The 11,499-nt window shown below is 35.5% G+C and overlaps 1 protein-coding gene across 1 annotated transcript; it reads left to right on the top strand.

Annotated features, from left to right (window-relative positions):
• The first annotated feature begins 5,009 nt into the window (after window positions 1-5,009).
• Window positions 5,010-10,931, top strand: LOC131013455 (T-complex protein 1 subunit beta). The gene is made up of 12 exons (XM_057941546.1): window positions 5,010-5,154; window positions 5,370-5,427; window positions 5,522-5,578; window positions 5,755-5,820; window positions 5,908-6,019; window positions 6,392-6,520; window positions 6,872-6,943; window positions 7,367-7,482; window positions 8,114-8,190; window positions 8,421-8,906; window positions 9,551-9,866; window positions 10,373-10,931. Exons 2-12 carry the CDS (start codon window positions 5,425-5,427, stop codon window positions 10,517-10,519), a joined length of 1,581 nt encoding a protein of 526 aa, XP_057797529.1. The 5' UTR covers window positions 5,010-5,154; window positions 5,370-5,424; the 3' UTR covers window positions 10,520-10,931.
• Window positions 10,932-11,499: the final 568 nt, after the last annotated feature.

The raw sequence follows: 11,499 nt of genomic DNA, 5'->3' as shown, positions 1-11,499 counted from the left end.
TTGATGTTGGGTCCCGGAAGGTCATCGAACATGTGTATGGGGGAGTGGGATACACATGTAGGCTATTTTTAAAAAACTTTTGTAAATAACTGAAGTAGTATCGACTGATACTGAAAGAGTTTAACTGATGTGAGCAGTTAAAGAAAACTTCAGTTAAAGGAGGTTGTAGACTGATACTGAAATAACTTCAGTATTTTGATTTCAGTAAGCGCCAAACTTTAACTGATATCCACGTAAGGCTTCAGTCTATATTAAGTAAATAGAGGAGTGTTATGAATCTTACTGATTATCCGAAGATTTATCAGTTAGACTAATAACACTAGCAGCGGAAAATTAAACTTAAGAAATAGCCGATGTGATTATCACGTCGTAAAAATAAAGTTTCACTTTGTAGTTAATCAGTTTCAGTTAAGAAAACGTTTGTGTACAGATAAGAATAGTAAAACTGAAAGCGATAAACAATAAAGGATTTTTACGTGGTTGAAACAAGTTCCTACGTCCACGGTTAGTTAAACACACTGACAATCACTCTGGGATTGTGCTTGCGGCTGGGTACACAGCAAACCTTCAACTGATACTACGTTTCAGTGCCAATACACAGGATTGGACTTCTCGTCTCCTTCTTAACTCGCAAATGCAGAGACTACACTTCGTCTTGCTTGCGGGGGTTAAGAACTCTTGAGTTCAGACCACTGTCTCAAACTTACCAACTAGATTACAGAGAATAGACTCTTTGTAATTGGGGACTTAGGCTTTGGATATTACAAAGGATATGCCTAAGAGACTAAGAGAATGTATGAAATCAGTAAACTGATTTTGGATTTGAATATTCTCTTCTTCGATTCAAACTTTAAAGGCAATGAAAGGTTGAGTTGCAATTTTGGCAGAGATTCAGCTTGTGCGTTTGAATCGGTAATTATTGTGGTGTTCCTCAAGCTCTATTTATAGCTGAAGTCTTGAATAGATCCGTTGGCAAGATGGTCTTCAAGAATTCGTCCGTTGTGAGAGTAATTTGAATTTGGTTGAGGCTTCAATCTTCGAGGTTCCTTATTTGGTGAAGAACGGCGTCTCAAGTACAAGGGGTAAGGCTCATCTGAAAAGTTTGCACAAAAAATGAATGCTCTCGCAGAGATAGGACGATCTTCAAAATCTTTGCATTTAATGTGGATGTACTTGAAAGTATGTGACTTCCTTTTTGTAATACCCCGCCTATTTCTATTAAGTTTAGAATTTATTTTAAACTTAGATTAAGGTGATTCACGCCGGATAAAAAAAATGATTTATTTTAATTCCAACAAAATTATTTTCAAAAGCTTTTTGTTAAAAAAAAAAAAATTAGTCATTTGAATTTGAAGGAAGTGCTCAATGTATATAATATGAGCCCAATATATATATTTTAAGGATTTCAGACAAAGGTGTTGCATAGAATGTTGTTCTTGATTTTGAGTATATTTATATGAGTAACATTTATCCTTGTTTGTCATCAAAATCTTGAGTTTTCAAGTTGGACACTATCATTTTTAGTGATCAAGGATTTTCGTTATTAAAGAATTTTATTTAATTAGAATTCATTAATTTCATTTTATTAATTCCACCCACTTGCTTGATTTTACTCCACAATCACCCACTTGCTTTATTATATTATTTAACCTCAAATATCTTATTATCTTTATCCACATATTTTAGCTTCTTTATTAAGCCAAACATATTCCTCTTTTATCTTACTCAATAAGCCAAATCTTATCCACTTGCCTTTAGCTTTCTTATTAAGCTAATTTTTTTTTCTCTCTCTCTCACACCATCTCCCTAATCTACACGCTACACTCACGGTTCCTTCAAGTTTTCAAAAAAAATTCCAAATCAAGAAAGAGGTAATTGATTTTGTTTGCTATCTCCCCATTAATTCCAGAATTTATTTTCTTATATTCAACCTCAATTTTGCAGAAACAAGGTTTTACCAACAAGATCACCAACATCAAGGTTACCTCCATTTCCACTCTACCTATATTTGTTAACCTCTAAATCAAGAACAAAGAACCACAGCAATACACACACACACACACTTACTATATGTTCTAATCTTTTACATGTACAATCAGTTTTTTTTTAGAAATGTACGGAAAGAACAGTTTTTTTTTTAAAGAAAAAGCCTGATCTATGCTTTAGTGAATCTCGAACTGAAATTTGGGGGTTTGTTTCACTATGTGTGTGTGTGCTGTCCGAAATGAGAGAGGAAGAGCGGAGCAGCCGGTAGCTGCTCAGGGGCCGGCTACGGCGGCGGCGGCAGGGCCGCTTTGCCCTTTTTCTGCCTGAAACCAGAGAGAAGGGGAGAAAGACATAGTAATTAGGGTTATTATAAAAGAAAATGGGAATAATGAAAGGGAGAGAAATAGAGACAAAGAGATCGGCGGCGGTAGTAGCCTAATGGCTACTGCTGTTCGTTAGTGAAGCAGAGGGCGCGAGGGGCATAGCAGAGGGCGAGAGGGGCAGAGCAGAGCTGGGAGAGCAGAGCAGAGCGAGAGGGACAGATGAGAGTATAGCAGAGCAGAGCTGGGAGAGTAGAGCAGAGCAGAGCTGGGGAAGCAGAGCAGAATAGAGTAGAGCAGAGAAAAGGGGGTTGGGTTTTAGGCTTACGTGTTGGGCCTTTTTCTTTTAAAACAGCTGGGCTTTACTTATTGGGTTTGTGCATATTTTAAGTAAACACTTATTATATGCTTAAGTATGAAATGAGTCATGCATTGCATCATGATTTAATTGGTCATTTATAATTCCAATTACAAAAGAAAGTTGAGTAAGAATATTGTTGGTGTTCTTAACTCAAGAGAATTGTTTTCAATTATTTATCCATTAAATTTTGAAAAACCCGGCTAAGTGAATTATAGGATGTTAAACACTTTACCATGGTTTAAGATTAGATTCAGGAGACCTATTAAGATTATAGACTTCTTGTAGGCTTTTTGGTTCGTGAGGACTAGGACTGCTATTCCGGTTCAAAGATAAGATAAACGACAGGCTTTGCCTAATCAGGTGGACTTATTTTTCAAATGTATGCTTGAGTTATTAAGCTCTAAATGTTTCGTGAATTGAAAACTGTTTATCCAATAAATATTTTTGTGCGCTCTGTTATGTTTAAGGCTCGCAATTCATGGATCGATCGAGGTTCTCTTATGACCTAACACGTTGTTTGAGAATTGTGTACACTTGTTAGTTGTTTCGGTGGGTTGATCTCCATCGGGCACTAATTCATGTCAGAGGCGTTATAAGGGTGCTTGACTGGATGTGTTCCGGAGCATGTATCATGTAAGACCTGCCTGGGTAGCGTCCCGAGATCAATTCAACTTGTCTGAGTTACGTCCTTGGGGCAAGTGCTATGGGAGAAAGCGATACGTCGGTGGCTAAAAGGTCCGGTATCACAGCGAGTAACTAAACAGAGTGTGACAATGGCGCGCTAATAAAATGAAATGTTTTGACATGCTTAAAAGTTATTTTACTTTAAAACCTTCTAAGTTATGTCATGAATGATTGGATAAACTGCTCTTACGAATTGTGAAATGTTTTAAAAGTTGCAGCCCACTAAGTACATTAGTACTTAGCCCAAATATTTTCAAATGTTTTTCAAGTTGATGGCTGGTGTTGACGTGGAGAGCTGAGGCTAGGGTTCAACTCCGTGTTTTGATTTCCGCTGTAGTAGTAACCTTTAATTGTCTTTCGTTTCCTTGACTTAAGACCTTTATGTTATGACTCTAAATGATATCTTTTGATGAGCTTAGACTCTTGACTCTTAATTATTTCGATTAATGAATGTTGGTTATCCGAAGCATGAAATTAAACTTGTGATCCTGAAGTTGTTATGTTTGTCGATTGATTAGTATCGTTTGGATATCTGTCTTTCTTCATCCAAAGGGGCGATGCCCGATTTATCATCCCATTATTCGTATTTTACAAGGTTTTTCCCTTGTTCATTTCAATGATTTAGTTGCACCTCAGTTATAGTTATTCCTTCAGAAATTGGGGTGTGACACTTTTAACTTAAAACATTCAGTCCGAGGAAGAATGTCAACTGATACTTGACTTGAGTATCAATCCGCTGATTCCACGTGGCCAGCACTAATTAATCAGTCACAACTGATTCTTCAGTGAGATTCTCGTTCAGTAAATACTTCAGTATTTGACTTGGTCTTTTCACAGCTATCTTCAGTTGAGAGTTCTTCAGTCTTCAGTCTTCTAACAACAGTTAAACTAGAAAACATGAACTCTAACACTTGAGTTCGAAAAGTGCTAGTCTATTAAAAGAAATTCTAAGAGTTTTGGTATTATCAAAACTATGGCTAGGATATTTCATTAAGTTCCCAACAGTTGATAATATTTTGTTATCAATATTTTTAGGTTCCAACCAATATTACAAAAGTCTTTCTTGAAGCTGAACTTTGACTCTCCATAATAACTGTATATTATTAATATTTTTCTTCATTTTACGTTTTGTTATTCTTTGGTTTGGGAATAATATGTTTGATGCTATTAGCCACGCTTTTAATAAGTGAAAAAATGATTTAATCATGGTCCAAGATAATGGGACGAACAATTCTTATTTTTAAGTAAGCATGATCTTCAACCAACATTCCATTGTTGACGGACAAGCAATTTCCAGAGAGGCTTTGCTGCGGTTATACGAGGTGTGTGAAAGTGGGAAGTGGAGAAAACTGACCACATAGTTTTATACTATAAAACTAAATATTAGCATATCAAAATTTAATTATTAATAAATGAAAAAAGTACTAAATTAATCATATAAATACGTAAAATTTATTAAGAATTATACAACTTGAAATATAAAATACATTAAACAAACTAATATAAAATACATTAAACAAACTAAAACAATAAATAAAATTAATAGCTACGTCAAATAAAATTAATAGCCCAAAACATACTATATTCGAAGCCCAGAAATACAACCCTTAATTTTAAGCCCAAGTTTAATTAGTCCAACCACAAATTTCAAGCCCAAAATTATAAAATACAAAAATAAAATGAAAGAATTCCGAATCTAAGTTCAAACGGGCGCCGCTCTTCTTCACGCTCATTTCTCAGAACCGCCGCGCCAAGCTGCTTCTTCACAGATTTCTCCTCTAAGGCTTCTTCTTCTTCATTACGGTATTTCTCTTCTCTTCTCTATTTTTCTAAAATACACAAAGGTTTGGGACTTGAATGTAATATTTCAGAAATTGAAAAAGGTGCGATGCGATTTGCAGTACCATTGGAGCAAATTGCTTTCGGCATTTTCAGTTTTGCAGTTCCGTTGGAGCTGGTTTTAGTTTACACTGGATTTTTTGATCTCGAAATGCCATTGTTTTTCTTTTTATTTTCAGTGAATCGCATAGGATCCAACATTATTCAGTCTTCAATTCAAATTCTGCTCTCATAATGGTTTGTCGATTGCTCACTACTCTTTACTCAACTCACTTCTTTGTAATTGTTAGCTCTTAGTTTTTTGAAATGTGACGGGTCTTTGAGTTTCTAGGTTGATACACTTTTTAAAGATGAAGCTACTGAAGAAAAGGGGGAGCGTGCCAGAATGGTGAGTAATGATTTCATAGTGCTAGATAGATGAATTTTTATGCATTTGCTGCAGCTGCTTGGTTTTATAAAAAACATTCTATTGTATTGTTTCTATTATGTCCGAGGTTTTATCAATGGGGCCTTCTCAGATACTGAGTTGATCACGAGCGACTTATTTGGTTTTATCTGTGTTAGGCCTCCTTCATTGGAGCAATGGCAATTGCTGACTTGGTCAAGACAACCTTGGGACCTAAAGGGATGGTATGAGACATGTTATCTAAGTTTTGTTGCAGCTTATTTAGATAAAACTCCACTAAGCTTACATCAAGTTTTAACATACCTTTATAGGATAAAATTTTGCAATCTACGGGTAGAGGACATGGTGTGACTGTTACAAATGATGGAGCAACCATATTGAAGTCACTGCACATTGACAACCCTGCTGCTAAAGTCCTTGTCGGTATCCTTGAAGTGATTGTCTTATTGCCTTCCACTAATATAGTGAGGGTGTGCTATTGTCTTGTTCTTTCTTGGTGCTGTACACTGTTGAATTCTTAGATTGCATAGATATTTCCCTCTACACAGGGGAGGTCCATCCCTTAGGTCCATCTAAAAAAGGCTCCAAAGTATACACCAATTTGTAAAGGCCTGGGTTATTTTGATGTACTAGAGTAGAACTTAGTATACTTTCAGTTTTAGCTGATTCTGTTAATTTTGCAATACATGCTGAGTTATCTTAAAAATATTGATTCCATTCTAAGATGGGGAAAGACAGAGATAGAACAAAAAGTCTTTATATTTAAACTTTGCCAGTCCTTGAGTTCATTTACAGACATATCAAAAGTCCAAGATGATGAAGTAGGTGATGGTACAACATCAGTTGTTGTTTTAGCTGGGGAGCTTTTAAGGGAGGCTGAGAAGCTGGTAAATTCAAAAATTCATCCAATGACTATCATTGCAGGTTTGTTTAGATTTTATGAATTGATCCTTTTGAATGTTTTCTGTTGTACATTTCCTTCCCTGAGCTGATATTCCTGTGGGATAGTTACCACTGATTTCAGTGCTGTGCTTGTATGTTTCCCTCCTGACTGGTCCTTCTTTTATATTGTAATGGAAACTGTAGTCAGTTCCTCTAGTCTAGTCTACTTATTCAAACAAGTTGGGTTATGTTTTCAGTCACACTCAGTTAACATGTAGGTTTTTTTGACAAACAAATCATATTTCTTCCTCTTTTCAACTGGGTTTGAGAATTTCTATTTGGTTAATGGCTTTTTTTATAAGTATAATTAGTATAGATTTCAAAATTCGTCAGGGTATCGAATGGCGGCTGAATGTGCTCGAAATGCATTGGTGGAGAAAGTCGTAGACAACAAACTTGATGCAGGTGATTACTTTTTGTTATATTATTCTTTGTTTTCATGAATGAATTGCATATGGATTTTACTGTTTTCTTATCTGGAAATCTTATGACCTTGTACCATCATTCTGTTGCTTATAAACTAAATACAGCCTCTTGAGCACTATTTATGCCTTTAGTGTTGGCTTCTTGCCTAGAAAATATTCAATTACATGTAACAGAACCAAAATTTGAACATTTTACACTTGCAAAAATGTCATGACTACTGTTTCAAAAATTTACTGATTTACTCATCTTATTCTTATATAACTAGCTAATTCTGATTGTCAAATAATTAGCTAATTCTGGAATAAACAAATAAGACAGTAGGTTGGAGTTTGGGGTTTTTATTTACCATGACATATTATTGAGTTGACATTTTCTGTGGACTGTGTATGATTCTTTTTCCAGAGAAATTCGAAAAGGACTTGATGAAGATCGCAATGACTACTTTGAGCTCCAAAATTCTCTCTCAGGACAAGGAACATTTTGCAAAACTAGCTGTTGATGCTGTTATGAGGTTAAAGGTATAATCATTTTTGATTTTGTAGCCTGGGAGCATTAGACTTATAATATAGTTCTTCATACCCAAAAAATTGTTGGTTTATGAATATTTGTTGTATAATGACTCATCAAATTTTGAGGTAGTTAATCAATTTTTATGTACAACTATAAAGATAATGTAGTTGATCTGTTCGAACATTGTACATATGAATGCTTGATTTCGATGAATTTTTACCTGTTTCTATTGTGCATGTATCTGGTGGACGAGCTTAAAAATAACATATTTATTCATTTTCCTCCCTATTTTGGGTGCTCAATACTCTTGTCCCTTAAATTTGTTTGTTAGCATGAATCTCCGAGCTCAGTATGTTTTTAATTAATTTGAAATTGGATTTTTTGAGTTGGCTCATCTTTGTCTTCTAAACATATTTATACATGCTCATGGAAGCCCTGTTCACATTGGCTCTGTCAGTGAGCATACCTGATTCTGTGGGTTCTGAGCCTAGCCTCCAAAAAGAAAAAAGAAAAAAATTATTTCTTTGTTCTTAGCTCATGTGTGTTATAACAACTATGGTGTTCCTTTGTTTTAAATTGTTATGCCCCTTCATCATTTTAGTATATTGGCTGATCTGATTTACTGATAAAAAATAACAGGGAAGCACAAATTTGGAGTCCATTCAGATCATTAAAAAACCTGGAGGCTCATTGAAAGACTCGTTTTTAGATGAGGGGTGAGGCTGTACACTTTCTTGTATACATCACTGTTTGTGTACCGACATCTGATTTTATTTACTATTGTTCTCCCGTTTGGAGGTTTATTTTTTTTATCCTTTTTCATGTTTCTTTTTGGAGTAACTTTATTCCTTAATTGTTTGGCTTTGACCATATACAAATAGTTTCTCTAAACGACTCTCAAAAATCTTGATTTGTGACCCTACTCTTGACATTCTTTTGGGTTCAGGTTTATTTTAGACAAGAAAATTGGCGTTGGACAACCAAAGCGGATTGAAAATGCGAAGATATTGGTGGCAAATACTGCAATGGATACAGATAAAGTGAAAATTTATGGGGCTCGTGTTCGGGTTGATTCAATGGCTAAGGTAGCTGAGATTGAAGTAGCTGAAAAGGAAAAGATGAGGGAAAAAGTGCAAAAGATTATCAGTCATGGGATAAACTGCTTTGTTAACAGACAATTGATTTACAATTTTCCGGAAGAACTATTTGCCGATGCTGGGGTGCTTGCAATAGAGCATGCTGATTTTGATGGTATTGAGCGGCTAGGTCTTGTTACTGGTGGTGAAATAGCATCAACATTTGACAATCCTGAGTCTGTTAAGCTTGGGCACTGCAAACTCATCGAAGAAATTATGATAGGCGAGGACAAGTTGATACACTTCTCTGGGGTTGCAATGGGTCAGGCATGTACAATTGTGCTGAGAGGTGCCAGGTATGTCAAATTGTTAATACGCTATTGAATAAATCTGTCCATTTGGTGAAAAGTTATTATCTTTGCAGTAAGTTATCGAACTAACTAATCTCTCCATCATAAAGTTATCTAGCCACAAATATTGTGGATTATTCATCAATCAAAAACGGAGAAATGGCGGTATAATTCTACAGAATATTAACAGTTTTTGACAAAAAGATATTTCTTAAAACTGGGTTTCTAGACTCTGTTTTGCTTTATGTATCAATGTTTCTCTTTATTGTAAAATTCATTGCTAGATATTGCCATTTTAGGTCTTTGCCGTCTTTTGGCTTGAAAAGAGAGGTGTTGTTCTTTTGTTTATTATTGGGGAAAAAACACGGCTATGCAGCCTATGCTATCTATCTTGTAGATGATATCAGACTAATATGCTTTGATCAGCACGTGCTGCTCCAAATCTGTGTGGGTTAACTGTTAAAGCATAAATTTATGTCAAGTACCTAAGCTTCTTCTTGTTCTTTTATAACACCTCTTATGACTAATTAGGTATTTGCATATCTTTTTATTCAATCAGTCAACTAAATGGTTTTGCTTTATTACATAGTGACTTAAGATCTGTCTTTAAAAATCTTGAATTGGTGTACTGATAAATGTTCCTTCCTCAGCCCTCATATGTTGGATGAAGCAGAAAGATCTCTGCATGATGCCTTGTGTGTGCTATCCCAAACGGTAAATGACAGCAGGGTTTTACTTGGAGGCGGATGGCCAGAGATGGTGATGGCAAAGGCAGTTGATGAACTTGCTAGGAAGACTCCAGGGAAACGGTCTCATGCTATTGAGGCTTTCTCACGTGCACTTGTGGCCATTCCAACTACCATTGCAGATAATGCTGGTTTGGACAGCGCAGAATTGGTTGCTCAACTTCGTGCAGAACACCATAAGGAGGGAAGCACTTCTGGGATTGATGTCATCTCTGGATCTGTAAGTAACTCGGTTCTATTGTGGACACGAGTATTATGCCTTAAGGATGATTGTTGCTATCGTAGTAATCAACCTGACTGATGCACGCTTGTATCAGGCTATTCATGTGAATAAGATCCACCCAGCATGTTTTCATGGCTAGTTGAATGAAAATTTTAGGAAGCTTCATGGCCTTCATCTCCGAGCAAGTTAGCAACCGTTGCTTGGTCTAATGAAATTTTCATAAAATTAAATAGAAAATAAGAGATGTTGAATGCCTTAACAATAAGTTACAGGGCAGCAAGAGCACCTGATCTCTAGTAATTGCTCATGTGTTGGCACTATATTTATGGAAAATTGAGTTCATGTATTGTTTTTTTCCCATCGTTCTCTGGAGAAAGTAAAGTGCTGTTTAATGATTTTCAGAAGCCTTGGAGATATGTTGGAGCTAGGGATATCCGCTTAATTTTCTGCTCTTAAATTTGCTAGTACATAGCCGTTGATCATGAACTGATGATTTCGTGCAGGTTGGAGATATGACAGAGCTAGGGATATCTGAAGCGTTCAAAGTAAAGCAGGCAGTGTTGCTCTCAGCAACTGAAGCTGCGGAGATGATTCTACGAGTCGATGAAATCATCACCTGTGCCCCACGGAGGAGAGAAGACCATATGTGAAGAGGCATGATTCATGGTTGCTACTCAATCTATAAAGAGAATAGGCTGGCAAGGTTAAGCAAAATCCAAAACATAAATATCAGAATGTCATCACGTATTTTTGTATCAGTTTTATATGGAATTAAATCGAAATACTTTTTAGATTATTTCTCTAGACTTGAACTTTATCTTGCAAGTTACCTAATAGCCTAACCAGTGGTCCAAAGCCTGTCTTTTGCTTGCTCACTGCGCTGAATTTTGAACTGCGACTCTTAGGTGATGTTTGGTGTTATTTCAAGTTTCAATTCTTAGTTCAACATTTCGAGTGCAGTTTATGATATGTATTGGCTTTTGTAAGAAAATATTGGTTCTCTGATGAATGATTTGGTATTTTGGAGTTGTAGGTTGGAAAAATGAAAATTGTTTTTCCACATTTCGAATTTGTGGTTTGTTTAGTTACGAAGATGTGAATATTAAAACTGTAGTCTTCTTGTAATAGTAATATGGGACAGTAATAGGTGATGTGTAATTAATTATATGGTAGATCATAGATGTAATGATAACATGTAAAGTGTGATAGATGTACACTTTAAAGAAGGTGTTGATAGGTTTAAAAAAGAAAGTGTTGATAAAAAAAATAGAAATAGAAGCAGGTACGCCTAGAAAGAGAAGTAAGAAAATTCACGGTCAAAACAGTGGAATCACGATTGTGTGTTTTATTGTTTGTATTTCGTATACTTTGTCTGTTTCAATTTAATAGGCCACAAAGTCGGGTATGCATGTTAAAAAAAAAATAAAAAAATTATAATACAATAAATGAGAGAAAATAATATTTTTTAGGATATATTTGTTATAAAAAAAATAGGAAGAAAAATAAAAATATTACTCTTTCCGTTCCGCTGAAGATGATACATTTCTTTTTGGCACAAAATTTAATGAGTTAGTGTTTAGTGGAGTAGTTTAAGTATGGTTGGTGAATTTGTGATTAAGTCATACCTAAT

Source organism: Salvia miltiorrhiza, chromosome 2 (assembly GCF_028751815.1).
Source record: "Salvia miltiorrhiza cultivar Shanhuang (shh) chromosome 2, IMPLAD_Smil_shh, whole genome shotgun sequence".
Taxonomy (NCBI): Eukaryota; Viridiplantae; Streptophyta; class Magnoliopsida; order Lamiales; family Lamiaceae; genus Salvia; species Salvia miltiorrhiza.
The sequence above is the reverse complement of the archived record's forward strand: the minus strand, read 5'-3'. Positions and strand labels throughout refer to the sequence as shown.